The sequence below is a fragment of the Aotus nancymaae genome, unplaced genomic scaffold, assembly GCF_030222135.1.
Source record: "Aotus nancymaae isolate 86718 unplaced genomic scaffold, 86718_ANA_hifiasm-v0.15.2.pri h1tg000034l, whole genome shotgun sequence".
In the NCBI taxonomy this organism is placed as follows: Eukaryota; Metazoa; Chordata; class Mammalia; order Primates; family Aotidae; genus Aotus; species Aotus nancymaae.
In genome coordinates, this window is record NW_026988448.1 from 1,072,388 (window position 1) to 1,099,612 (window position 27,225).

At 44.5% G+C, this 27,225-nt stretch overlaps 1 protein-coding gene across 1 annotated transcript in view; it reads right to left on the bottom strand.

Moving 5' to 3' along the window:
- Positions 1-292: 292 nt before the first annotated feature.
- Positions 293-27,225, bottom strand: part of WDR27 (WD repeat domain 27) — a 161,828-nt gene continuing 134,895 nt past the window's right edge. Inside the window, exons 26-27 of the mRNA XM_064384087.1 lie at positions 23,587-23,685; positions 293-415 (exon numbers count right to left, since the gene is read on the bottom strand). Coding sequence (XP_064240157.1) covers positions 401-415; positions 23,587-23,685 — 114 coding nt within the window. The 3' untranslated portion in view covers positions 293-400. The remainder of the gene's footprint in view (positions 416-23,586; positions 23,686-27,225) is intronic.

Here is a 27,225-nt window from a genome sequence, read left to right on the forward strand (position 1 = left end):
TCCCCCAGGTGTTAGAAATCTGTATTTCCCCGCCCACCTCCCCCAGGTGTTAGAAATCTGTATTTCCCGCCCACCACCCCCAGGTGTGAGAAATCTGTATTTCCCGCCCACCTCCCCCAGGTGTTAGAAATCTGTATTTCCCGCCCACCATCCCCAGGTGTGAGAAATCTGTATTTCCCGCCCACCACCCCCAGGTGTGAGAAATCTGTATTTCCCGCCCACCATCCCCAGGTGTGAGAAATCTGTATTTCCCGCCCACCTCCCCCAGGTGTTAGAAATCTGCATTTCCCTCCCTCGCCTTACACAGTGGAGTGACTGAGTGTTCCCTTCACAATGAGCCTTGGAAATCACGCAGAGGCTGGATGGGCTTGAGTACGCACACGAAGCCACTTCACTTCCTTTAATTAATCTTTTCCTAAAGAGTGAATGTTAAAGAACAGGTTTTGTAAACCAAGTAATATTTTTAAATTATTCTTTTGTTTAGAGATAGGGTCTTGTTCTGTTGCCCAGCCTAGAGTGCAGTGGTCCAATCCTAGCTCACTGCATCCCTGACCTCCCAGGCTCCCAAGTAGCTGGGACTACAGGCCGGAGCGACCGCACCCAGCTGATTTTTCATTTTTGTAGAAATGGGGTCTCATGATATTGCCCAGACTGCTATCAAACTCCTGGGCTCAGTGATCCTCCTGCCTCAGTTTCCCAAAGTGCTGGAATTACATGCATGAGCCACTGCTCCTAGCCCCTTTTTTGGCAGATAATTATGAGTTCAACTTTTACTTTTATCATCAATGTGTCTTCAGTAGCTCAGTTTTGTATGTTATTATCCATTAAAAGAAACCTGTAAGAAATAAAACATTTTGTAATGTAAACAATAGCACTGCTAGACAAAGCTGTGGTTCTGATTCCTAACACTCCTCAAGTCAATTCTGAGAGTGACAGCAGTGAAGGGAGCTTGTGGCTAGACAGCAGCCCTGCTCACGTGGGCAGTGGTGAGGACAAGGTGGTCTGACAGCCCCCACTCCTGGTCGGGGAGCCCCCAGCCAGCAGAGGAGCCAGCTCTCCAGCACCTGCCACAGACTCTGCGAGCAGCCACTGTCTCAGGGAGCCTCAAACAGACTCCTAAACCACATCACGTGATGAGAAACAACATAAATATTTATTTGATTTCACCGTTCTGTCATTTGTTAAGATGGGCAAGTACTCTAAGTATCTCGGCAGTACACCTGGCATGCAGGGCAGTCACCTGCCATGTAGGGCAGTACACCTGGCATGTAGGGCAGTCACCTGGCATGTAGGGCAGTACACCTGGCATGTAGGGCAGTACACCTGGCATGTAGGTCAGTCAGCTGGCATGTAGGGCAGTACACCTGGCATGTAGGGCAGTACACCTGGCATGTAGGTCAGTCACCTGGCATGTAGGTCAGTCACCTGGCATGTAGGGCAGTACACCTGGCATGTAGGGCAGTCACCTGGCATGTAGGTCAGTACACCTGGCATGTAGGGCAGTCTCACACACTTTGGGTTTGTCCGTGAGAAACACAATTTGAATGCAGCACTTTCCTACAGGTGTGAGGAGTCCAGGTTGGGGCAGCTACAGAGAAGGCACCTCACGATGGTGTGCGGGGCAGAACAGTGCACGTGCCTGCTGTGGAACTGTAAGGTACACTGACTAGGAGTATAACCTTCTGGCCAATGCGAAATTCCCAGTAAGTAACTTACTGAGAATTCCTCAAGCTCTAAGTAACTTGGTTTCTTACAGAGACTCCCTGGCTAAATGAAGCCATGGCAGGAGTTCCTAGGGGGGCTCCCTGATGCTCCCCAACAGCAAAAGATGAGAACTTCCTGTGGAGCGCTAGGCACAAATGCTGTAGTGCGAGAGCCCAGGAGGTGTTTCCAATAACCACAAGCAAGACTGAAGGTGACGCACTGAGCAACAGTGTGGCCCACACCCGTGTCATGCTCTGAAACAAAACCGCACTGGCCTGGAAGAAATTTTGGAAGTTCTTCTAACCCCCTCAGCCCCACGACTCATTCCTGTCTTAGAAGCGGCAAAACCCAGGGCTTTGAGTCCTGCTTTTTAGGATGCTCCCGGGACTTGCACCTGTCTTTCCACACCAACTTGGAGGTTGCAACTCTGAGAATAAAGTAGGAACCCCACAGAAGAGGAGTCAGAGCAGCAGACCACGGTGTTCCTAGAGAGGCCAGCCCAGGCACCCCAGTCACTCCTCAGGCGCAGAGCTGGGAGGAAGTGCCACCAGCTCCAGTGCCGAGAATACAGTACAGAAAAGCAGCATCTGTGCTTCGGGATCAGTACACACAGACCTGAGAGAGCTGCAGAAACAGCACTGCAAACAGGAGAGGGAGCTTCAGCTCCACCAGGGAGAGCTGCTCTCTCAAGAGGGCTTGGGGAGGCCAGTGGTTCTCAAACAGGGGTCCGTGGAAGCCCAAGTCTGACGGCAACCACTCAGGAACCAGCGGCTAAAGGACAAAGTGGCGGGAGGAGAGTCCCAGGCTGCTTCCACCTAGCCAGAAAGCCCCATGATTGTGCAAAGTTTCATTTCGACAAAGGATTTCAAAGGAAAAAAGTACTGAAAATCACTTCTGAAGGAAACAAAACATTTCTTATACTTGCTCCATGTCTTGTACATGTCTTCCATGAAAAATGAGCAAGAATCTGTAGGAGCTGACAGGAAAGGCAGAGCGGAAATGAGCAGCCACGCCCAGACAGCAAAGACACGGGCTCACACTGAAGTCGCTGAACTCAGTGCTTCAAGCCACCGAGCTCCGTAGACACTTGCGGCTGTAGGAAATGAAGTGAATGGTGTAGAAGACCCAGCTGAAAACAAATTCTCAAAATGCTGGACAAGAGACCATAAACCCTAAAATGCTCACTTTCTCTTTTCAAAGAAAATAAGATTCAGCTAACTGGTTGACAAGCAAGGAAAACCCAAGTTTCCAGCACTGCATATTTCTGAGGAACAGAGGGAAATGGATGGAGTGACGACCTCGCAGTTCCTCACGGGTTAAGGGGCCACGCGACACATGCCAGGAGCTCCGCTGCTTTTCAGTATTTATGCTTAGCTGTTTTATTAAAAAATTTCAAATCTTAGAAGAAAACAGAACTGAGAGAAAATGAGTTGTTCTCCCATTTCATGCCCCTCATCCTTGTGAAACTTCTCTGTGGGAAATGGTACCGTGTTTGAGTACGGATCCAAGCGCTGTGACGCGATATGATTATAGGGAGAGGCCACGTGCCCGTGGTTTGCTATCCCTGCTGTATCCCAAGAGGAATAGACACTGTCCGCCCCAAGGCTTTGAGCCCCTCTTCCATCAACAGAGAACGCAGCAAACAATTCCACCAAGACAACAGGAAGGCCGCAGAGGCTGGAGCAGAAAGCAATCAGCCAACACTCAACAGCGGGCCGTGATGCCCCCACAGTGCGCTTCCAACGCACCAAGATGGCTTTATGCAAAGGAAAATTATTTATGGTTTATTTTGATGTTCATAAAATTATTCAATTTATTAAACGCTTCACATTTTAAAACCTTCGTCTTTAAGCCTTTAATCCTACTTAATATCTTTCATTACATTTAGCAATCTAAATTTTAACAATCACATGCAAAGTAGCGTTTGTTTCATGTCCGGTCAAGTCGCAATGAACAGATTAAAATCCCTTAGGCAATGAGTTAAAGTTACAACTTTGATAAAGTATTTTAAAATTGTTAAGCTTCATTTTAAATTTACTACATTAGATTTTCTTGAATACTTATGTGACAAAAGTAAAAAGGTGGTCCCGAGTCTTAATTATTAAAAATTGAATAAAACAAACTTACAAATAAGGAGAATTTTAAGTTCTCTTAAACATTTAAATGCTGCCCAAAAACTTAATCATATTTTCCTTCCTCAGCTAAAAAGTCACAAGGCTGAGGTCAATACAGATGTCAAATTAGAATGTGATCTTTTAAAATATCAACATCCTTAAAGCATTACAAATGCCTTAAATAATAATTATTCCAGGTTATTCCTACCTTCATGCAAGTCTATTAATGCTATGACTTTGATGTATTTTGCCATCTCTACATTTAATTCTAGCCACTAAAGAAACCTTTTCCAACCTGAAGTGACTTGGGGCTACCATTCTAGGGGAGCCAGAATTGTTTAAAGACCAAAGACTTTTGCCCTCTCACAAAACCTGGAGCCATATACACTCAGAATGAGTTTTCCTGCCCAACTCACATGCAAGCTCAACCCTTTCTGTAACTGCTGTAACAGCTGAAGTCTCCAAACCCACACCCTCGGAGATGGGTTCAGGCGGTGCCTTTTCCTGATTCTCTGGCCCTGCTGGAGGCGGCTAGTTCTGTCTCCTCTTGGTTGGCCTTTGCCGTATTTAGCCCTCCTGAGGGCAGGAGTGCCTTCCACCCTGCTGGGAAGAACCTTGATGCCCTCCCATCGGGCACCACTGAATGCCATTTCCTCTCATCTATTGTCATGGTCTGCAGGGTCACAGTGCCCCCACGTGGACTCGCAGATCTCTCGTGTTTGATGACACTCATGGCCACAAGGAAACCACAGGTGCTCTTCATGGAGCACAGGGTTGGGCAGCGGTTTAGTTGACGAGAAAGACCTGGGTAGTGAACAACTTAACTTTGAACAAAGACAAACACATTGACTGAGGCAGAAATGACAACCAAACTGCAGCACAGATGAAGATGCTAGACCGGGTGGGACCCAGAAGAAAGGAGAGAAACCGCCTTCTCCAGCCACTGTGAAGCGCCGTCTTCAGGAGGACACGAGACCTGCAGTGTGTACGTGACGCTTCGCTCCCAGAAATACTTTCAGTAAATCATGCAATTCTCTTTACAGATGTAGGTTTACTCACTCTCAGCAGTCCTTTCTGTTACCTTTAAAAAGCTCAATGAGCTGGGCATGGTGGATCGCTCCTGTAATCCCAGCATTTGGGAGGCCGAGGTGGGCAGATCACCTGGGATCAGGAGTTGGAGACCAGCCTGGCCACCATAGTGAAACCCCATCTCTACTAAAAATATAAAAATTAGCCGGCATGGTGGCAGGCGCCTGTAGTCCCAGCTACTTGGGAGGCTGAGGCAGGAGGATCACTTGAACCCAGGAGGCGGAGGTTGCAGTGAGCCGAGATCGTGCCATTGCACTCCAGCCTGGGTGACAAGAGCAAAATTCCATTTCCAAAAAAAAAAAACCTCAACTGAGAAAATCTCTCCTCCTAAGACAGGATGCAGGCGAGGAGCCTCCTGTGGTGGTCAGGAAGGAGGGGACAGAAGGAGGCTGCTCCTCAGCCTCGCCCTCTCGGCCAGGCCACTCCCTGCCCGGTATTCCAGGGTACAAGCATCACCACAGAGCAGACTGTTTAAATTGAGAGTACTTAGAAGGAAACAGTGTAATCTTGCTCCTGACTTTATAAATTAGCTGATAAGTGATCACAAATATTACAGGTTTTTATCCCATGTAAAAACAAGGAAAGTAACCTTTCCTCCAGGTGCACACTTATGTCAGTTTTCCTTGGCAAAGCTAAACCACGACTCTCAAAGCAATATGGTCTAAATAAAACATATTTAAATTTCACACTCATATGCCTTAGTCAAAAGAAAAGTTTGGCAAAAGATGACTCATGGAAGGATGCTGAGATTTAAAGTTTCCCAGAAGTTAGCAAGGCTGTCATCTTTGCATTTCTATTTGTACAATGACTCGTACAGATTACTTCTGATAACCCCACTCTCATCAAAGTCTTAATAATTAAAGCAAACGGCACGCAGCTGAATTCCCAACTTCTCTTACTCAAAAGAGCAATTAGCAGAAAAAGAGCCATGCTATCCTGCCATAAACATTTATGCTCCACATTCAACACCCAGCAACCATTCAAAAACTGCAACAGGCCAGGTGCGGCAGCTCACACCTACAACCCCAGCACTTTGGGAAGCTGATGCAGGAGGATTACTTCAGCCCAGGAGTTCAAGACCAGCCTAGGCAACTTGGTGAGACGCCATCTCTACCAAAAAAAAAAAAAAATTAGTCGGGGGTGGTGGCTTGAGCCTGTAGTCCCAGCAACTCAGGGAGCTGAGGTGGAAGCGTCACTCGAGCCAGGGAGCTTGAGGTTGTAGTGAGCCGTGATTATACCACTGGACTCCAGCCTGGGTGACAGAGCAAGACTGTCTAAAACAAACAAACAAACAAAAAACTACAACACACACCAAAAAGCAGGGGAGGTTTGCAGGGGGACCAACTGTCTCTCGACAGAGCAATTAACAGAACCAGATTCAGAAACAACCCAGATACTGGCACTGTCAATCAGGAATTAAAAATTATTATAATACGTTAAAAGTTCTGCTGTAATTTCAGCAGAGATACAAATCTCTGGAGGAAGTATTTTCTAGGCCTAAGATAATCGGAATAAATCAAACTGGAAAAAGAAAATGAAACAAAACACAAAAAGCCAAACCAAATCTAGAAGAAACGTTTACTGTAAATACAAAGATGAACATTTCAGTTTTAAATTAAAAGCTATAGCAATCATTCACTAAAACATTGAAGTATAAAGAGATGAAGGATATAAACATGCAATCTAAAAATTAAAAGAATTCTAGGCCAGGCACGGTGGCTCATGCCTGCAATCCCAGCACTTTGGGAGGCCAACGTGGGCAGATCACAAGATGAAGATCATGAGGTCAAGAGATCGAGACCATCCTGGCCAACATGGTGAAACCCCGTCTCTACTAAAAATACAAAAATTAGCCGGGCATAGTGGCTTGCACCTATAATCCCAGCTACTCGGGAGGCTGAGGCAGGAAAATCGCTTGAACCCAGGAGGTGGAGGCTGCAGTGAGCTGAGATCGCTCCACTGCACTCCAGCCTCGCGACAAAGCAAGACTCTGTCTCAAAAAAAAAAAAAAAAAAAATTAAAAGAACTTCAATACCTAGTAGCCTGTGGGGCAACGGGCACTCACTAGTATTCAAAGAGAGGTAAATTAAAATTTGGGAGGTACTGCTTCTTGATAATTAACAAAGGTAATGCAAGTGTCAACAAGCAAAGCTGGTGAGGAAGGAAGTAAGAGGACACATTTTGAGAAGCGTCTGTCCACAGCAGAACCCTTTAAAAGTACATTTTTCTCAGTAATACTACTTCTTGAGAAAGTAATATATCTTAAGAAAATAAATCCAGATACAAAAAACACTGTATGCCCAAAGCCATATATCAAAACACTACTGATGATACCAAAATATTGAAAACCACGTCTATGTCCACTCTGAATGATATAAACATCTTAAAGATAAATCGGTTCACAAATGTCCATTTCTGCCTTTCCTGTGTGTGTCCCTGGGCTGCGTGCCGGCCACCAAGGCAGAGCTGTCCCCGCACCGCCCTGCTGGCCTTCCCTCCGCAATCCAGCGCTCCTCCCTTCCAGGAGGTCGTGTTGCAACCTGAGCCACGCCGGGTGCACCTGGGCGCTGCACACACACCTCTGCCTTCGTCTGTGTCTTGTCTTTCACAAAAACTCTCTGAGAAACGCCCCAGATTTCTACCTTGTGCTCTAGGGTAACAGTACTGACAGGGTCTGGATGCAACCCAGTGTAGCTGGAAAGACCAAAGCAAACCTTCTTACAATAAATCCTGCACAACCGAAAAGTGCCAAATTGAAAATGAAGCCAAACTACCCAACACAGTATGAGAAGAGCTTTTACATCATCGTACATTAATCCTCTTTTACTTCATCACAGTTGACCCCTGGACAACATGGGTTTGAACTGTGCAAGTCCACTTATAGACGGAATTTTTTTCAACCAAACTTGGATCAAAAATACAGCATTCCCAGGATGTGAAACCCAGGCATACGGAGGGCAGACATTTTGACTCTGTGGGTTCTGCAGGACTTGAGTGTGTGAGGATTTGGGAGCACGTGGGGAACCGGAACCAATCCCCCATGTACACGGAAGGTGACTGTAACTATTTTACAACTGACAGAAGATAAAACTGATGATTGTGATAGTAATAGAAAATCAATTAGGGGCGAGGCACGGTGGCTCACGCCTTACTAGCACTTCGGGAGGCTGAGGCAGGCAGATCACGAGGTCAGGAGTTCAAGACTAGCCTCGCCAACATAGTGAAACCCCATCTCTACTAAAAATACAAAAACAGTAGCTGGCTGTGGTGGTGCACGCCTATAATCCCAGCTACTCAGGAGGCTGAGGCAGGCTTGACCCTGGGAAGCGGAGGTGGCAGTGAGCCAAGATCACACCACTGCACTCCAGCCCAGCGACAGTGTGAGACTCTTTCTCAAAAAAAAAAAAAGAAAAAGAAAAGAAAATCAATAATATAAGGTAGGGTGACATCTGTGACTCTGTTATCTCTGTATCTGCGTGTGAAGCAGCTTCTCCATACCTAACCTGCATACTTCCTGTTTTTCCTGAACTCCTTGTGTGAACAGTAGGCCCCCTCTGCAGGCCACACTTTCAAACTCAGGGACCCATCAGTTTACATCACAGCTTTTTTTCGTCTTTTGCATCTCTGGTTTGAGATACGTCTGCCTTGCTACTATTTTGCTGGAAAAGTCTTGCTTAGCTCCAATCTCAGCCAGGATAATTTAACTACGAAGCTTCTTGAATCTGTGTTCCCATCCTAAGCAGTTAAACAGCTATACGGATATCTTATGACAAAACTGCCACTGTCCTCGGACGTCCAATAAACTGGAGCTGACAATGCATCCCTAAGTCACATCTGACAGGGCGCATGTGGCGTGCAGCTGCAGTTCCTGGCAGGACACCCAGGTGTGCTTCAGAATCTTGGATTCCAAAGCCCCTCTGCAGAGCCTGTGGTCCCTTGTGAGCTGTTACGGTTCCTTACTCATTTTTAGAGTCACAGAAATCATTAGAATAATTTTGTAAGTACGAGTATAATCCTCTTTTTCCAAAAGACTCACAAGTCTTATTTTGACAATTGAGCAATAACAGTGATGAAAAACATTACTTTTTCATTAACCACATCTAAGAAATTTACTCTGAGAGGCTCAAAACTTTAGTTTTGGAAAGTGGATAATAGTTCTCACAATTAAAATGTATTAAAACAAAAACAAGTCATGGAATCTGTCTCCTGCTTTTCAAAAGTGATGTGAGTTCCCTGAAACAAGATTGGTGAATGCAACATCTGCCCCAGGTCACACACTGGAAAGCAGGGCTCCCAGAACATGCTGCATCTCTGTCCCAGCAAGAGGTGGGAAGCGCATCCTGCTGCGCTAGATCTTCAGGATGATGAGCCTGAAACCGTGGGGAGGGTGGGCCAGCTTCCAGCACTGGATGAGTGTGTGGTGGGGGCCAGCATCCTGTCCCCAACCCTTTCTCACAGCCCAGTGCTCTCACCCTCAGTCCTGAAACTGCAGAAGCCACCTGGAAGGGCCAGGCCAGCCACACAGCCAGGAAAGAAGGGCTTGAAAGAATAGTTTATCTCTGCAAGCTCGTATTCAAATCAGGGAAGTCACCCAAAAGCATGAGATGAGAGAGAGGAAGCGGGGAACGTGGGTGGGCACAGTGCAATCCGTTGAAGGTCTGAATAGGGCAGAAAGGCGGAGGAGGGTGACTTCAACCTTGGTCTTTCTACATGCCTGTTCAAGCTAGGACACTGGTCTTCTCCTGCCTTCGGTCTGGGACTTACACCAGTATCCCCCAACTCTTTCCCCACTCTCAGGCCTTTGGACTCAGGCTGGAACAATACCAGCTCCCCGGGGCTCCAGCTTGCAGACAGCAGATATTGGGACTTAGCCTCCACAACTGCATGAGCCAATTCACATTAAAAAAATTCAATCCATCCATTCATCCATCTCTCTATCCATACATCCATCTGTCCGCCCAATCGTCACCTATTGATTTCATTTCTCCCTGTCTCTCTCTCCCTCTCTCTCTCCCCCCATCTCTTCCTCTCTCTCTCTCTCCCTCTCTCTCTCTTCCTCTCTCTCTCTCTCCCTCCCTCCCTCTGTCTCTCTCTGTCCATCCGTCCATTCGTCACCTACTGATTCTGTTTCTTTGGAAATGTGTTTCTGTAACGTGTGTTTTAGCCTCCTACTGGAAAGTTGGTGTTACTGCTCCCCGCCGCTGATCCCTGGGCTGCTGAAGGCAGGCAGCCTGCGTTTCCCGTCTGGTGGGAGGGGGGCTGCCCTGTGGGACCTAACGTCTCATTCTCCTCAATATGCAGCCTGGTCTCTTGGCTGACACATGCACTTTACATGTTAATATGCCTGGGCGGGATCTTAGAGGGGTCTTTTCCACAATAAAAATTTCATTATTTTGATGCAGCATCCAAGAGATTTTCTTAAAACAAACGCTTGGGTCCCATGTTTCATTTTATGGGCATGATTTTAAAGACTATGTGTAGGGTGCACCTGGGATTTAATAAAACTGAGAAAGAACATGCTACTTTAAAAACAAAGAATGAATATTTTAAGGTTCAACAATTTCACAAATGTTAGTGAAGGGAGAACATGTCTCTTAAAATCGAATGTTTCGGCCGGGCGCGGTGGCTCAAGCCTGTAATCCCAGCACTTTGGGAAGCCGAGGCGGGTGGATCACGAGGTCAAGAGATCGAGACCATCCTGGTCAACATGGTGAAACCCCGTCTCTACTAATACAAAAAATTAGCTGGGCACGGTGGCGCGTGCCTGTAATCCCAGCTACTCAGGAGGCTGAGGCAGGAGAATTGCCTGAACCCAGGAGGCGGAGGTTGCGGTGAGCCGAGATCGCGCCATTGCGCTCCAGCCTGGGTATCAAGAGCGAAACTCCGTCTCAAAAAAAAAAAAAAAAAAAAAAAAAAAAAAAAAAAAAAAGACTTAGAGGGAAGATGGCCGCTTAGGAGGAACTCGGGAATGCAGCTCCGAGAGAAAGCACAGAGGGTGAGTGGACGCCGTATTTCCAGACTGATTTTTACTGCCCACAGACCAGGAGATTCACACGCAGAGAAGCCACACGGGTCGCCAGCGCCGCTGGCGCCGCTGGCTTGAACGGCGCAGCCGCTGGGCCGGCACCCTGAGGCAACGGCTCACTGTATAAAGTGAGAGAGTCTGAGTGCCCTATAAGCCAGCAAGGGGAGCTGAAACGGGGAGCCAGGCCAGCGCCACGAATCTCAGAGCCGCGGCTTTAGCCAACGCAGCGGCTCCGGAGGCAGATCAGATGAGACGGTGTCCCCTCTTACCCAGCAAGAAGACCTGAAACACAACTGAAACCGGGACGGTCCAGCTCTGTGGAGGAGGGGCGTTCTCCATAGGCACCCTGCTGTTCTGTACCAAGGCAATCCGCCACTACAGAGACTCCGTCACTACAGGGGCGGGCCAACATCGCGGAAGCAGTTCTAACTACACCCAGAAGTTCACACGGAAGCTGGGTGGAGCCCACAGCAGCTTAGCGAAGCCTCTGCAACCTGAGTGTGACTAGGCTGCCACCTTGTGGGCAGGGAAAACAGCAACCGCACAGGGGAACATCATAAACAGTAACTCCCTGGGACAGAACACCTCGGGGGAAGAGCAGGGGGTTTATGAGTTCTGCCACAGCAGACTTAAAATTACCAAAAGCAGAAAGACAACAACTACAAAGTCAGCAGGTGGAAAAATCCACAAAGATGGGAAGAAACCAGCGCAAAAAGGATGAAAACACCCAAAACCAGAACACTTCTCCTCCTACAAGGGATCACAACTCCCCACCAGCAAGGGAACAAGACTGGACGGAGAATGAGTGTGATGAAATGACAGAATCAGCTTTCAGAAAGTGGATAATAAGAAACTTCCGTGAGCTAAAAGAACATGTTCTAACCCAATGCAAAGAAACTAAGAACCTTGAAAAAAGACTTGACGAAATGCTAACAAGAATGGACAACTTAGAGAGGAATATGAGCGAATTGATGGAGCTGAAAAACACAACACGAGAACTTCGTGAAGCATGCACAAGTTTCAACAGCCGAATTGACCAAGCAGAAGAAAGGATATCAGAGGTCGAAGATCAACTCAATGAAATAAAACGAGAAGGCAAGATTAGAGAAAACAGGGTAAAAAGGAATGAACAAAGTCAACAAGAAATATGGGACTATGTGAAAAGACCTAATCTACGTTTGATAGGTGTACCTGAATGTGACGAAGAGAATGCATCCAAGCTGGAAAATACTCTTCAGGATATTATCCAGGAAAACTTCCCCAACCTAACAAGGCAGGCCGAGATTCAAGTCCAGGAAATACAGAGAACACCACAAAGATACTCCTCTAGAAGAGCAACCCCAAGACACATAATCATCAGATTCACCAGGGTTGAAATGAAGGAGAAAATACTAAGGGCAGCCAGAGAGAAAGGTCGGGTTACCCACAAAGGGAAGCCCATCAGACTCACTGCAGATCTCTCAGCAGAAACCCTACAGGCCAGAAGAGAGTGGGGGCCGATATTCAACATCCTTAAGGAAAAGAACTTTCAACCCAGAATTTCGTATCCAGCCAAACTAAGCTTCATAAGTGAAGGAAAAATAAAATCCTTTGTGAACAAGCAAGAACTCAGAGAGTTCATCACCACCAGACCAGCTCTACATGAGCTCCTGAAGGAGGCACTACACATAGAAAAGAACAACCAGTACCAGCCACTCCAAAAACACATGAAAAGGTAAAGAGCATCAACACAATGAAGAATCTGCATCAACCAAAGGGCAAAACAGCCACCTAGCACCAAAATGACAGGATTGAATTCACACATAACAATATTAACCCTAAATGTAAACGGACTAAATGCCCCAATCAAAAGACACAGACTGGCAAATTGGATAAAAAGCCAAAACCCATCAGTGTGCTGTATCCAGGAAACCCATCTCGCATGCAAGGATACACAAAGGCTCAAAATAAAGGGATGGAGGAAGATTTACCAAGCAAATGGAGAGCAAAAAAAAGCAGGAGTTGCAATTCTCATCTCTGATAAAATAGACTTTAAAGCAACAAAGATCAAAAGAGACAAAGAAGGACATTACATAATGGTAAAAGGATCAATGCAGCAAGAAGAGCTAACGATCCTAAATATATATGCACCTAATACAGGAGCACCCAGATACATAAGGCAAGTTCTTAAAGACTTACAAAGAGACTTAGACTCCCACACAATAATAGTGGGAGACTTCAACACACCACTGTCAATATTAGACAGATCAACGAGACAGAAAATTAACAAGGATATCCAGGACTTGAACTCAGACCTGGAACAAGCAAACCTAATAGACATTTACAGAACTCTCCACCCCAAATCCACAGAATATACATTCTTCTCAGCACCACATCACACCTACTCTAAAATTGACCACATAATTGGAAGTAAATCACTCCTCAGCAAATGCAAAAGAACGGAAACCATAACAAACAGTCTCTCAGACCACAGTGCAATCAAGTTAGAACTCAGAATTCAGAAACCAACCCAGAACCGCACAGCCTCATGGAAAATGAACAACTTTCTCCTGAATGTTGACTGGATAAACAATGAAATGAAGGCAGAAATAAAGACGTTCTTCGAAACCAACGAGAATGAAGACACCACATACCAGAATCTCTGGGACACATTTAAAGCAGTCTCTAGAGGAAAATATATAGCAATAAGTGCCCACATGAGAAGAAAGGAGAGATCTAAAATTGACACCCTATCGTCAAAATTGAAAGAGCTAGAGGAGCAAGATCAAAAAAACTCAAAACCTAGCAGAAGACAAGAAATAACTAAGATCAAAGCAGAATTGAAGGAGATAGAGACACGAAAAACCCTTCAAAAAATCAATAAATCCAGGAGCTGGTTTTTTGAAAAGATCAACAAAATAGACAGACCACTAGCCAGACTAATAAAAAAGAAAAGAGAGAATAACCAAATAGATGCAATAAAAAATGACAAAGGGGATATCACCACAGATTCCACAGAAATTCAAACCATCATCAGAGATTATTACAAACAACTCTATGCACATAAATTAGAAAACCTGGAGGAAATGGATAAATTCCTGGACAGCTGCCTCCTGCCAAGCCTAAACCAGGAAGAAGTCGAAACCCTGAATAGACCAATAACAAGGGCTGAAGTCGAGGCAGCAATTAAGAGCCTACCACCCAAAAAAAGCCCAGGCCCAGATGGGTTCACAGCCGAATTCTACCAGACATACAAAGAGGAACTGATACCATTCCTACTGAAACTATTCCAAATAATCCAAAAAGAGGGAATCCTTCCCAAATCATTTTATGAGACCAACATCATCCTAATACCAAAACCTGGCAGAGACTCAACAAGAAAAGAAAACTACAGGCCAATATCCATGATGAACATAGATGCAAAAATCTTCAATAAAATAATGGCAAGCCGATTACAACAGCACATCAAAAAGCTTATCCACCATGATCAAGTAGGATTCATCCCGGGGATGCAAGGCTGGTTCAATATACGCAAGTCTATAAATGTAATTCACCACATAAACAGAACCAAAGACAAAAACCACATGATTATCTCAATTGATGCAGAGAAGGCCTTCGACAAAATTCAACAGCCCTTTATGCTAAAAACCCTCAATAAACTAGGTATCGATGGAACGTATCTCAAAATAATAAAAGCTATTTACGACAAACCGACAGCCAATATCATACTGAACGGGCAAAAACTGGAAGCATTCCCTTTGAAATCTGGCACTAGACAAGGATGCCCTCTCTCACCACTCCTATTCAATATAGTACTGGAAGTTCTAGCCAGAGCAATCAGGCAAGAAAAAGAAATAAAGGGTATTCAATTAGGAAAGGAGGAAGTCAAATTGTCTCTATTTGCAGACGACATGATTGTATATCTAGAAGACCCCCTCATCTCAGCCCAAAAGCTCCTGAAACTGATAAGCAACTTCAGCAAAGTCTCAGGATACAAAATCAATGTGCAAAAATCACAAGCGTTCCTATACACCAATAACAGACTTAAAGAGAGCCAAATCAAGAACGAACTGCCATTCACAATCGCTACAAAGAGAATAAAATACCTAGGAATACAACTAACAAGGAATGTAAAGGACCTCTTCAAGGAGAACTACAAATCACTGCTCAACGAAATAAGAGAGGACACAAACAGATGGAGAAACATTCCATGTTCATGGTTAGGAAGAATTAATATCGTGAAAATGGCCATACTGCCCAAAGTAATATACAGATTCAATGCTATCCCCATCAAGCTACCAATGACCTTCTTCACAGAACTGGAAAAAACCACCTTAAACTTCATATGGAACCAAAAGAGAGCCCGCATAGCCAAGTCAATTCTAAGCAAAAAGAACAAAGCAGGAGGCATCACACTACCAGACATCAAACTCTACTACAAGGCTACAGTAATCAAAACAGCATGGTACTGGTACCAAAACAGAGATATAGACCAATGGAACAGAACAGAGGCATCGGAGGCAACACAACATATCTACAACCACCTGATCTTTGACAAACCTGATAAAAACAAGCAATGGGGAAAGGATTCCCTGTTCAATAAGTGGTGTTGGGAAAACTGGCTAGCCATATGCAGAAAGCAGAAAATGGACCCCTTCCTGACACCTTACACTAAAATTGACTCCAGATGGATTAAAGACTTAAACATAAGACCTAACACCATAAAATCACTAGAAGGAAACCTAGGCAAAACCATTCAGGACATAGGCGTAGGCAAGGACTTCATGACCAAAACACCAAAAGCATTGGCAACAAAAGCCAAAATAGACAAATGGGACCTAATCAAACTCCACAGCTTCTGCACAGCAAAAGAAACAGTCAATAGAGTGAATCGGCAACCAACAGAATGGGAAAAAATTTTTGCAGCCTACCCATCTGACAAAGGGCTGATATCCAGAATTTACAATGAGCTAAAAAAGATTTACAAGAAAAAAACAAACAAGCCCATTCAAAAGTGGGCGAAGGACATGAACAGATACTTTACAAAAGAAGACATACATGAGGCCAACAAGCATATGAAAAAATGCTCATCATCACTGGCCATTAGAGAAATGCAAATCAAAACTACATTGAGATACCATCTCACACCAGTTAGAATGGCAATCATTAAAAAATCTGGAGACAACAGATGCTGGAGAGGATGTGGAGAAATAGGAACACTTTTACACTGTTGGTGGGAGTGTAAATTAGTTCAACCATTGTGGAAAACAGTGTGGCGATTCCTCAAGGACCTAGAAATAGAAATTCCATTTGACCCAGCAATCCCATTACTGGGCATATATCCAAAGGATTATAAATCGTTCTACTATAAGGACACATGCACACTAATGTTCATTGCAGCACAGTTTACAATAGCAAAGACCTGGAACCAACCCAAATGCCCATCGATGATAGACTGGACAGGAAAAATGTGGCACATATACACCATGGAATATTATGCAGCCATTAAAAACGAGGAGTTCGCGTCCTTAGTAGGGACATGGATGAACCTGGAAACCATCATTCTCAGCAAACTGACACAAGAACACAAAATCAAACACCACATGTTCTCACTCATAGGCGGGTGTTGAACAAGGAGAACACATGGACACAGGGAGGGGAGCACTATACATGGGGGTCTGTTGTGGGGGAGTGGGGGGGACAGCGGGGGGGTGGGGAATTGGGGAGGGATAGCATGGGGAGAAATGCCAGATATGGGTGAAGGGGAGGAAGGCAGCAAATCACACTGCCACGTATGCACCTAAGCAACAACCTTGCATGTTTTTCACATGTACCCCAAAACCTAAAATGCAATTAAAAAAAAAAAAAAAAAAAAATCGAATGTTTCACTGCAAAATGAAGGTTTCTCAGCCTATTTGCCATGGGTTCCTGAAGAAGCGTAGCTATTTCAGAGACCTGTCTGATAACCATGACTGGAAAAACTGCCTGCTTTTGGAGCGGTGGGAGCAATGGGCCTGCATGTTAGATATTTCTATGGACGAAGACAATTAGCACCAGATTCACAACACTCCTAAAATTCAGTAACAACATCACAAAATGAAATGTGGTAGCGTGTGTTCATGTTTGGAAATATTCATTCTCTGTGTGCACCCAACCTCAGGGGACACTCTCCGCTCTGCTGGGCGGGGCTGGACCTCATGGTGGGTGTGCCCATGGGGTATGGGATCGCGGCCAGCCTCCACCTTGCCCCACAGCAGCCAGCAGGTCTGGTGGGACTTCACCGTCAGCCATGCTCCGAGATGAAGGGGATGCCCGACTGAACTGATGACCTTCCATGAGTGTCAGAGAAAGTCTCTGCTATTTGGGGAGTTGTCACGTAACAAAACTCAAAGATGAAGACTACCATAGGCATGGTGGCACACACCTGTAGTCCCAGCGCTTTGGGAGGCTGAGGTGGGAGGATTGCTTGAGGGCAGGAGTTTGAGACCAGCGTGGGCAAGACAGCCAGACCCCATCTCTACTAAAAATAACAGTTAAAAAATTAGCCAGGTATGGTGGTGCATGCCTGTAGTCTCAGCTGCTTGGGAAGCTGAGGCAGGAGGACTGCTTGAGCCCAAGAGTGTGAGGCTGAAGTGAGCTGTGACTGCACCACTGCACTCTAGCCTGGGCAAGAGTGAGACCGTCTCACAAAAAAAAAGCGGGGGTGGGGGGTGGAAAGAAGAAGAAAAGAAAAGGATTTTTTTTCTAGACTGGAACTCAAGGATTTTTCAAAATGTACCAAGTACTTTACAGGGCACTTTCTCAGCAGAGGAAACAGAGAAAGAAGATGGCAACTTTCCTCAAGGGTTGGTTTATAATCAGCACGCGAAGAGGATTATGAAAATCACACATATAAGTAACTATCTGATGTGACTATAAACTCATTAATCAACAGGTATTTTACGTGACTATAAACTGGCTTAATTGGTTGCAAGGAAGAAGGATCCTCTCAGACACGGTTAAAAAAAAAAAAAAAGCTACCTGGGCCACAAGAGGGATGCCAGCGGTGACCGAGGAGACACGCGGCAGCACCCGGCCCCGTCCACAGGGTCGTCTCCCGCCGGGTGGTGTCCCTGGGAAAACCCGGAGCCCTGTGAGGAAGCGGGACCCGGGCGCGGAGGTGGCGGCGAGGGCGGCGTCCGGGCACGAGGAGGGCGCCTGCGCGGAGCCAGCAATGGCGCCCCCGGATGCTCACGGCGTGGGCCGGGCGCCTGGAATGGGCGGCCGCGGAGTCCGTCACAGGGAACGGGGACTTTGCGGGTGAGGCTGCGTCGCGGGCCCGGAGACGGGAGACGGTTCTGGATGTCGCGGGTGTCATCGCGGGGCGCAGCGTGAGGACAGAGGGGTCCGCACGCGGAGAAGGGCGGAGTGAGCCCCGACACCGAGGACGGCCCGAGCCGGGACAGGCGCCTCCGGCAGGCGGGAGAGGCCGAGACGGGTGCCCCGGGCCCGGATGAGCGGCCGGCGTGCGTGCTGGGCCCGCGAGCCCCGCAGCCTCCGACCCGCAGAGCTGCAGTCGGGACACCCGCCTCTGCCCCAGCCGCCCCTGGGGTGATGCGTTACAGCAGCGACCGGAAGCTTCTCCGGGTCCCACGCAGGCGTTCGCCGCGGCCGTTTTTAAACCATCTGCTTTTCTGCCTGCCTGTTGGAGCGGACTCTGGTCTTCTCCTGCTCCGGGGCTGGGACTCAGTACCCGCAACTCTTCCCCCATCCTCAGGCCTTGGACTCCGGCCGGAACACCACCAGCAGCTCTCCCGGGGCTCCAGCTTGCACAAGGAAGATCGTGGGGCTTCTCGGCCTCTGCAACTGCGTGGGCCAATTCACGTTAAAAAAATATTCCATCCGTCTCTCTCCATCCATCTGTCGCCTATTGATGGCACGAAACGCGTTTCTCTAACATGTGTTTTATCCTCCTGCTGGGACGTTGGTGTCGTGGTCCCCAGTGCTGACCCGTGGAGCAGGCTTAGCGAGGAAACGCGGGTCCTTCTGAGATTTCCGGCTGGAAGGCGCGCTCTGTGAAAGTGTGACAGGGTCCCGGAATAACGGTGCCCACACCGTGCATGAGGTGAGGGGTCAGCATGACGTTTACTTCCTTATCCATAGGGGGGATAAGGGGGGCTGCCATTTGGGAAATAAAAACAATGGCGCGGCTGATCTTCCAGAAAGTCCTCTTGTGAATGTGAGAGGCCAGGAAGTTGTTTCAGCGCCCAGGAACGACTTGCAAAGCACGCCTGCATTTTGGATTAATGTCAAGTCGATCTAGATTTTTTTTTTTTTTAACAATTTCAAAAAGAACTTTAAAATAAATATTTAAATACAAATGGCAAAAAACAATGTATTTTATCTCATTACAAAGGTGTGCAGCGCTTAACAGATTTCCCGCACAGAAGCTCACATGGGGCGTGAGGCGTGGGCTTGGAAACCGTCAGGGTGCTGGTGCAAACTCTGCATATAAACTCATCTGTCTGCGTCCCCACACTCTCATCTGAGACACGGCTGCACTAACACTGCAAACAGAGCTACTGACAAGAACTCGCTGATATGAGGAAAGACGCTCTAACAGCTCCTCACTCGGGGGATGCTCAACAGTAGCTTTGGTTATTATTTTATATGGCATCATTTACTCCCAAACAACCTTGTAAAATACAGATTAATGCCATTAGTGACCATCTGTGTCTGAGACTCAGGGAGATCAAGACGTCTACAGCCTGACAGACACCGTGTTATGAAGGAGTAAGAAGCGGGAGCCACAGTGGACGTCATCACACTCTGGGTCGCTAATGTAAGGTCTCCCACCAGCACCCTAGGTACGTGGCAGCAGCCAGAGTCTGCCTCCCGGCTGAGCCGATTTCCATGAGTTTCTCCTCCTGATTGCAAAGATCACCACAAGCTGGGTGTCAGTGGCACCAGATGTGCTTCTGTGACATTTCTCCACCAGGTTACAACAGTGCGAACTGGCCATTCCCAAAACCTGCTTACTCCTGGCATCAGATGTCATCCTGCAATGACCAGCTGTACATTTTATAAAGAAAAACTTGAAGAAGTCATAGATGAAAGGTCTGATCATTTGATGAGGCTGTAATGTGGAGGTAGATGAGAGAGACTTAAACCAGCTAACAAAACAGCCCACTTCAAAGTAGCAGTAATGACTGTGGAGCTAAAAATTTATTTATTGTAAGATACATGTTTTAAATCAAACTTATATAAGAGAGAAAATTACCAAGTACCCATCCGAAATTAACAATTAGAGGGTCTGAGGCAGGGGTCAGCAGGGCTTGTTTCCAGAGCCTAAGTCATGACTCTGCTGATCAAAACACGATGTAGCACAGGAACTGGCCCAAACGAGCTGGGACCAAGATGGTGCCGAAGCCGTCTCTGGTTGCCCTCATTATCCATTATGCACGAATTATAATTCATCTGCATTAAGACACTCTCACTGACAGGGTGAGAGTTTACAAATGCATGGAAACAACCCAGACGTTAATGTCTATGGTTCTGGGAACTCCCACCCCTTTTCCAGAAAGTTCATGAATAGCCCACCCCCTATTTGGCATAAAATTAAGAGTGGGTATAACTATGCCCACCAGCAACCCATGTGTGCTGCTGCCAGCAGCTCTGCCAGTGGCGTGGCCCTGCTCTGTCTGTGCAGCTGCTGTTTTGCTGCACACTTTGCTCTAAAAAACTTGCTTTTTCACTACCAGCTCACTCTTGAATTCTTCCCTGAGCAAAGCCAAGAACCCTCCCAGGGTAAGCCCCAATTTTAGGATTTCCTTCATCAGGTCTGGACCTGTTCTATAAAATTCTGAATAGCTGATTATAATCAGTAAAGAAAGCAGCAATTCCCCAAGTATGGCCTGTGCTCTCACCGCTTCACTCCCCCATTTTCACAGCTCCAGTATTTCCCTCGTTAACCAGATCCAGTTGTTAGACAGGGGAAATGCTGTTGGTGCTTGTGGCACAGACTTCCAGTATCTGACCATACTTGTTCCCATGTTTTCCTTGTATGTGTGTTTTTATATCATAAACAAAATAAACCATGATTAGGAGAGTACTATCAATCTTTCCTTCAAAACAGCAGCACCCTCAAATACTGCAAAATGGAATCACATATTAAATATGAGTTTACCTCCAAGTTTACCTGTGCTTCACATGAGAACTTCACTTGCTACCCAATGGTACTGATTTTAAAGTGAAGCGCTCCTTGTTTATTAAATTATGCAGGATAGGCTTCCAAGGTTGCTGTTTTACTGAGACTCAGCCATTTTTCTTTCATACATGCTCTTTGGATTGTTGCAAGCCTCTGGTTAATTTCAGAGTTCTAAGGAAGCAGGTTTTGACAATTTCTGTTACTGTTTTCATTGCATTTGTGAAGGAGAAGATTTTCAGTGTCCTCTCCCTCCATCCCAAGTGCTTCTTTATCATGTTTACTTTTAACAAAAACTTTTCCTGCCTGTTGTCTCCAAATCTTACTTTTACTAAATTTTATGTGGTTAACTGTCTCTTCAATACTTACTAATACTGTCCGAACCTGAGAAAACCTACATGATCAGAAAACATGATTTAAAAGTGATTGTGGTCATAACAATTATTTTAATACCATTTAAATAACAACTGAATAACAACTGAAATACTTCCAGTTGTTTGATTTACAATGCTGGGAAACAGAGGAATGGTAGTGAGGTGATATATGTGGAAGAAAGTGGACTAGTATCAGTAAAGAAAGGAAATTTTAAAAAATTAACAAAGAACCAATAATTATACTCACTCCTATATACATAAGTATAATGAACTTAGTGAAATATATATATAATTCAGTGTTAAATCATTATGTTTAATGAATCAGTATGATGAATACGTATACATAACTGGCTTCTTGCTGCCTGATCTTTAGCAGCCCTTCATCAGGAAGCAAGGTTCATGACAACTACAGCTTGTTGCTTCTTCCTCTTTCTTAGAACGATATTTACACCATATTTACTTCTTTTATTCATTTATCTCAAGGCCAACAGAGACCTACACGACTTTTTCGTTGAAAATTTTCAAGTACTCAAAAAAATTCCCTCAGTCAGGCTAAAAGACATTTTGATGCCATATACTGAAGCGTCAAGACAACTAACACCTGACTCCCCCATAAATCACTACGCCGTCCCCGCCGTCCACCCTGCTGGGTCTAGCTTTGCACTTTTCATCTTTCTTTCCTGACCGCTCCTCCATCTCACTGCCCAAATGCTGTTCAAAGGACTACAAAAGAATACAACACAAAACAGTATTTTAAAAACGCAGAAATAGGTGATGGCACAAGTATTATCTAGAAAAGCAGGTGCTTTGCAGTGTACATGGCACAGTCTCATCATGGGAAGAGTGAAGCATCATCAAGATGTACTTTTCAGTATTGCTTATAATAGGGAAGGAAAACTTAAATTCAAATTCCCATCTGCAGCAGACTGAAAAGATAAATTAGGGCCAAGGATGGAACGTATCTCGAAGCCTTCAAACCACAGTGCTGATGGGAACTCTAGTCCGTGATAGCACAAGATGCACTTACTCATTTTCAACATTCAATACACAGTGGCAGGACCACGTGTGCCAGGCACTGCGACGTGCCCTGAACCACAGCAATCATGGTCTAGTGGAGAAGAGCAGGGTCACAGACACATGTAGAGTGCCGTTCCACCTGGTCACATGCACTAGGCCAGAGCACACAGTCACACAATGACGCTATTCTCTGAATCAAAGCCTCGATCTTAAAGAGACAAAATGAAATTATTCCCAAACACTGGAGTTTAATTAATACCCAATATTTATTTTTTAAATTTATTTTTTTTGAGACAGTCTCGTTTTGTTGCCCAGGCTGAAGTGCAGTGCTGTGATCTTGGCTCACTGCAACCTCCACCTCCCATATTCAAGCAATTCTCCTGCCTCGGCCTCCAAAGTAGCTGGGATTACATGTGCCCACCACCAAGCCCGGCTAATTTTTGTATTTTTTAGTAGAGACAGGGTTTCGCCATGTTGGCCAGGCTGGTCTTGAACTCCTGACCTCTGGTGATCCACCCGTCTCAGACTCCCAAAGTGTTGGGATTACAGGTTGAGCCACCATGCCTGGCCGGTATCTAATATTTTTAATCTTTTGCTAAAAATCTCCCTCTACATTTAACAGAAGACCATTAATTTTTATACACAATTGATTTGCAATGGTTATCTTCACGTTTTCTATTTAAGAAGTTTCTGGAAATGTTGTGGCCTTTTTCCGTAAAAATTTTCACAATCCTGTTCTTGCTTGCTCTGCTGCTGGCTATTTTCCTGGCACTGATGTCCCTGTTAGTGCCCCATGTAACTCTATTTGTCCATGGGTCTTCCCACACTTTCCTGTTTCATTCGGATCAAACACGCACGAGTGCTGAGTGGCAAACACCTTCATATAAAGAAACTTTTCCAGATTCATTTTCCTACGATAAAGGTTTATTTCTTTTTCTCCCAGCAGAAGTTTGTTTCCTAAGTTCTCCCTGTACTCAGTGAACACTGGCATATAACCTTAAATACTATAAGATTTCACCAAAATAAAGTCATGAAGATACAAATATATAATGTAAGACTTGTGTGCAGCAGAGGTGCCCCGCCCACTCAGCAAGACTGTACCTGGGGTGCTGACGGGTTGAAGGCCACTCCGGTGACGATGTCTGTGTGCCCAGCCAGCCGGTGAGAAAACGTGCTGGAGCCCATTTCATACATGTAAGCCTACAAGACAAGATGACCAGGTGTGCCGTGTTAACTCAGAGTCAGTAATCAGCTATAAGCTACACAGAGCAGAGAGACAATCTATACGTTAGTCTATAGATTAGTGTCATTGATGAAATGCAACCACAACAACCCAGATGGCTGACAAAACGTCATCCAACTTGTGGAACTAACTTTACAAAACAGGCGTCTTTTCCTCTTCTGTCTTGTAGACTTTTAACATCTTAGTGAACTTATGTCATACTTTTTATTTACATCAAAAGCCTCCATAGTACCCTGTGAACAGTTTTAAATATATGCTCATGTTTGATGACTAATTTTAAGGAAGGAGTATAGATTCTGTAATTCAGCCTTACCTGGAATTTCCAAATTGAATGAAAACATAAAAGACGCTCTATTGCCCTCCCCCATAAACTTGACAGGCACATACAATATACTTCCCTTCATGCTCATCAGCTTAGAATTTGAACAATTCAAATACTTAGATTTTTACAGCTGTTGATAGATAAGTTATTCTATAATTGTGTATGTGTGTATATATGTATATATAGATACAGGCACACACACACATCCAAACAATTCTGGAAATATACATCAGAATTGCCATCAAATATTTTATTTCAGTCACAAACTCTGTTATCAGATACCATTCTGATAGAATTGAAAGATGAGCTCATCATTAAGTAACGAAGTGTATCAACAAATATTTTCAAAAGCCTACTAGTAATAAAAAGCAATGTCACACTGCAGCAGCAGGTGTCAAAGTTGATTCTTTTCCCACAAAAACCTACTATTTTTTTAAAAAATTAAGTGTATTATATATACTTGAAGTTTGTAACATGATCTTATGGGATCCATACCTACAGATCTGAAGATAACAATACTGATAACTGCAGTGAGGCATATTCGTGTATCTATCATCTCATATCACTGATTTCATTTGCGACAAGAACAGCTAAAATCTACGTAGCTCAGGAAAATCCCTAATATACTATGGTTTCATTAACTTTAGCACTTGTGTTGCATGCTACATAGCTGGACTTCTTCATCCAGCAGCTGCTGTTTCATATCCTTTGACCCACATCTCCCCATTTCCTCCCCCTCCCCGCCTATCCCGTTAACCACACTTCCATCATCTATCGTGGTGTCTTTGAGCTCTGGTTAAGACATAGATTTCACACAGAAGTGAGATCCTGCAGCTTTGTGTGTGTGTGTGTGTGTGTGTGTGTGTGTGTGTGTCTGGTTTATTTCACTTAGCATAATGTCCTCCAGGTCCATCCACAGTGTGGCAAATGGCAAGCTCTCCTTTGGCAAAGCTGAATATTCTATCATGTGTACATGTGTGTATACACATATGCACACACACTCCTGTATCATATTTTTTATTAATTTGTTCATTGACGGGTTTTTAGGTTGTTTGCATAGCTTGGCTGTTGTGACTAATGCTCAATGAACATGGGAGGGCAGATGACTTTCGTGATGTTGATTTTCTCTCCTTTGAGCATATACCAGGAGGAGGACCGCTGGGTCACATCGTAGTTCGGTTGTCAATGTTTTCCATGGCGTTTTCCAGAGTGGCTGCAACAACCTACATTCCTACAAACAGTGCACACAGTTCCCTTTTTTCACACCCTCACCATCATTTGCTATCTCTTGTCTTTTGGTAATAGCCATCCTTACAGGTATGAGGTACTAGCTCAGTGGTTTTAATTTGCATTTCCCTTATGATTAGTGATGTGCACTAATCATATATGAAAAGGAGCACCTTTTCATATAGCTTTTTGGCCATTTTTATGTTGTCTTTGGAGAAATGTCTATTCAGGTCCTTTACCCATTTTTTAATCAGGTCATTTGTTTTTCTGCTATTGAGTTGCAAGAGTTCTTTATAAATTTTGGATATTAAACCCTTATCAGATATGTGATTTGCAAATAATTATTTCCCAGCCCATAGGTTGCTTTTTCATTTAAGAAAAATGAAGTTGGAGGCATCATACTTGATTTAAGATTATATTACAAAGCTATAGTAACTAAAACAATGTGGTACTGGCAGAAAAACAAAAACACAGACCAATTAAACAGAGTATAGAGCTCAGAAATAAATCTAAATATATATGGACAACTAATTTTCAATAAAGTCATAAAGAGGACACAATCAGGAAAGAATAATCTCTTTAACAAATGGTGTTAGGAAAACTGGATTTCTGCACACAAAATAATGAAATTGGACCTTTATTTTACTATACACAAAAACCAACTCAAAATGGATGAAAGATCAAAAATCATAAAACTCCTAGAAGAGAACATAGTGGAAAAGCACCTCAACATTGACCTTGGCAATATTTTGAATGTCACAACAAAAGCTCAGGCTACAAAACAAAAAAAGTAAATAAATGGGACTGCATCAAACTAAAGAGCTTCTGCTCAACAAATAAAATAATCACGAAGAAAACAAAAACAAAAACAAACCATTTTAACGTAACAATGAGTCCTTTAGATTTAGGGCTTCCGAATGATTCTGTCAATGACTAAGCAGGTTTTGAAGTAAAGTCTACAGATGAAAGTCTGATACACAGTTGACCCTTGAGCAACATGGTGGCTAGGGGTGCCGGCCCTCCATGCAGTCAAAAATCCACATGAAACTTCTGACTCTCCAAAAACTTTACCCATAACCTACTGTTGACTAGAAGTCTTACCAATAACATAAACAATTACCATACATTTTATATGCTATATGTATTAATGGTTTATTCTAACACAGTAAACTAAAGAAAAGAAAATGTTATTTACAAAATTATCAGGAAGAGAAAATATATTCACTATTCAAAAAGGTCTTCATTCTCATCATCTTCATGTTGAGTGGTCTGTGGAGGAGAAGGAGCAGGGGTTGATCTTGCTGTCTCAGTGGTGGCCAAGCCAGAAGAGGTAGAGGAGGTGGAAGGGGAGGTAGCAGAGGCAGGCTTGCTTGATCTAACCTTACAAAAACACATCGTAATTTCTGCCTGACATTTTTGCTTTTTCATTTCTCTAAACATTTTTCCATACAGTACCAATCTTTCTTCCACCATTTGCTTTTGTTTCAGTGCCTGTATCATAAAAGCATCCATGTTGTGAAAGACGTCAAAAGCACTGAGTCATCAGGACCCTTCTGCCACATTGTCTAACGTCAATTTGTTTCCTGGCACTGCTTCTTCTATGTCTTCTTCCTTTTTGTCCAGCATTGGTTTGAATGTATTTTCTCTTCCTGATAATTTTTTAAATAACATTCTTTTCTTTAGCCTACTGTATTGTTAGAATAAACCATTAATACATATAGCACATAAAATGTGTGGTAATTGTTTATGTTATTGGTAAGGCTTCTCCATCAAGTGGTCTTCTGTTAATTCCTCTGGTGTGGTGTCTGTTAGCTCTTGAATTTCTCCAAGATCCATACCTTGAAATATTTTTTGCCATATCCATGATTTCTTCATGATTTCTTTAATTGGCCTTGTCATAAATCCTGTGAGGTCATGAACAACTCCGGACAGTTATCTCCAGCGGGAA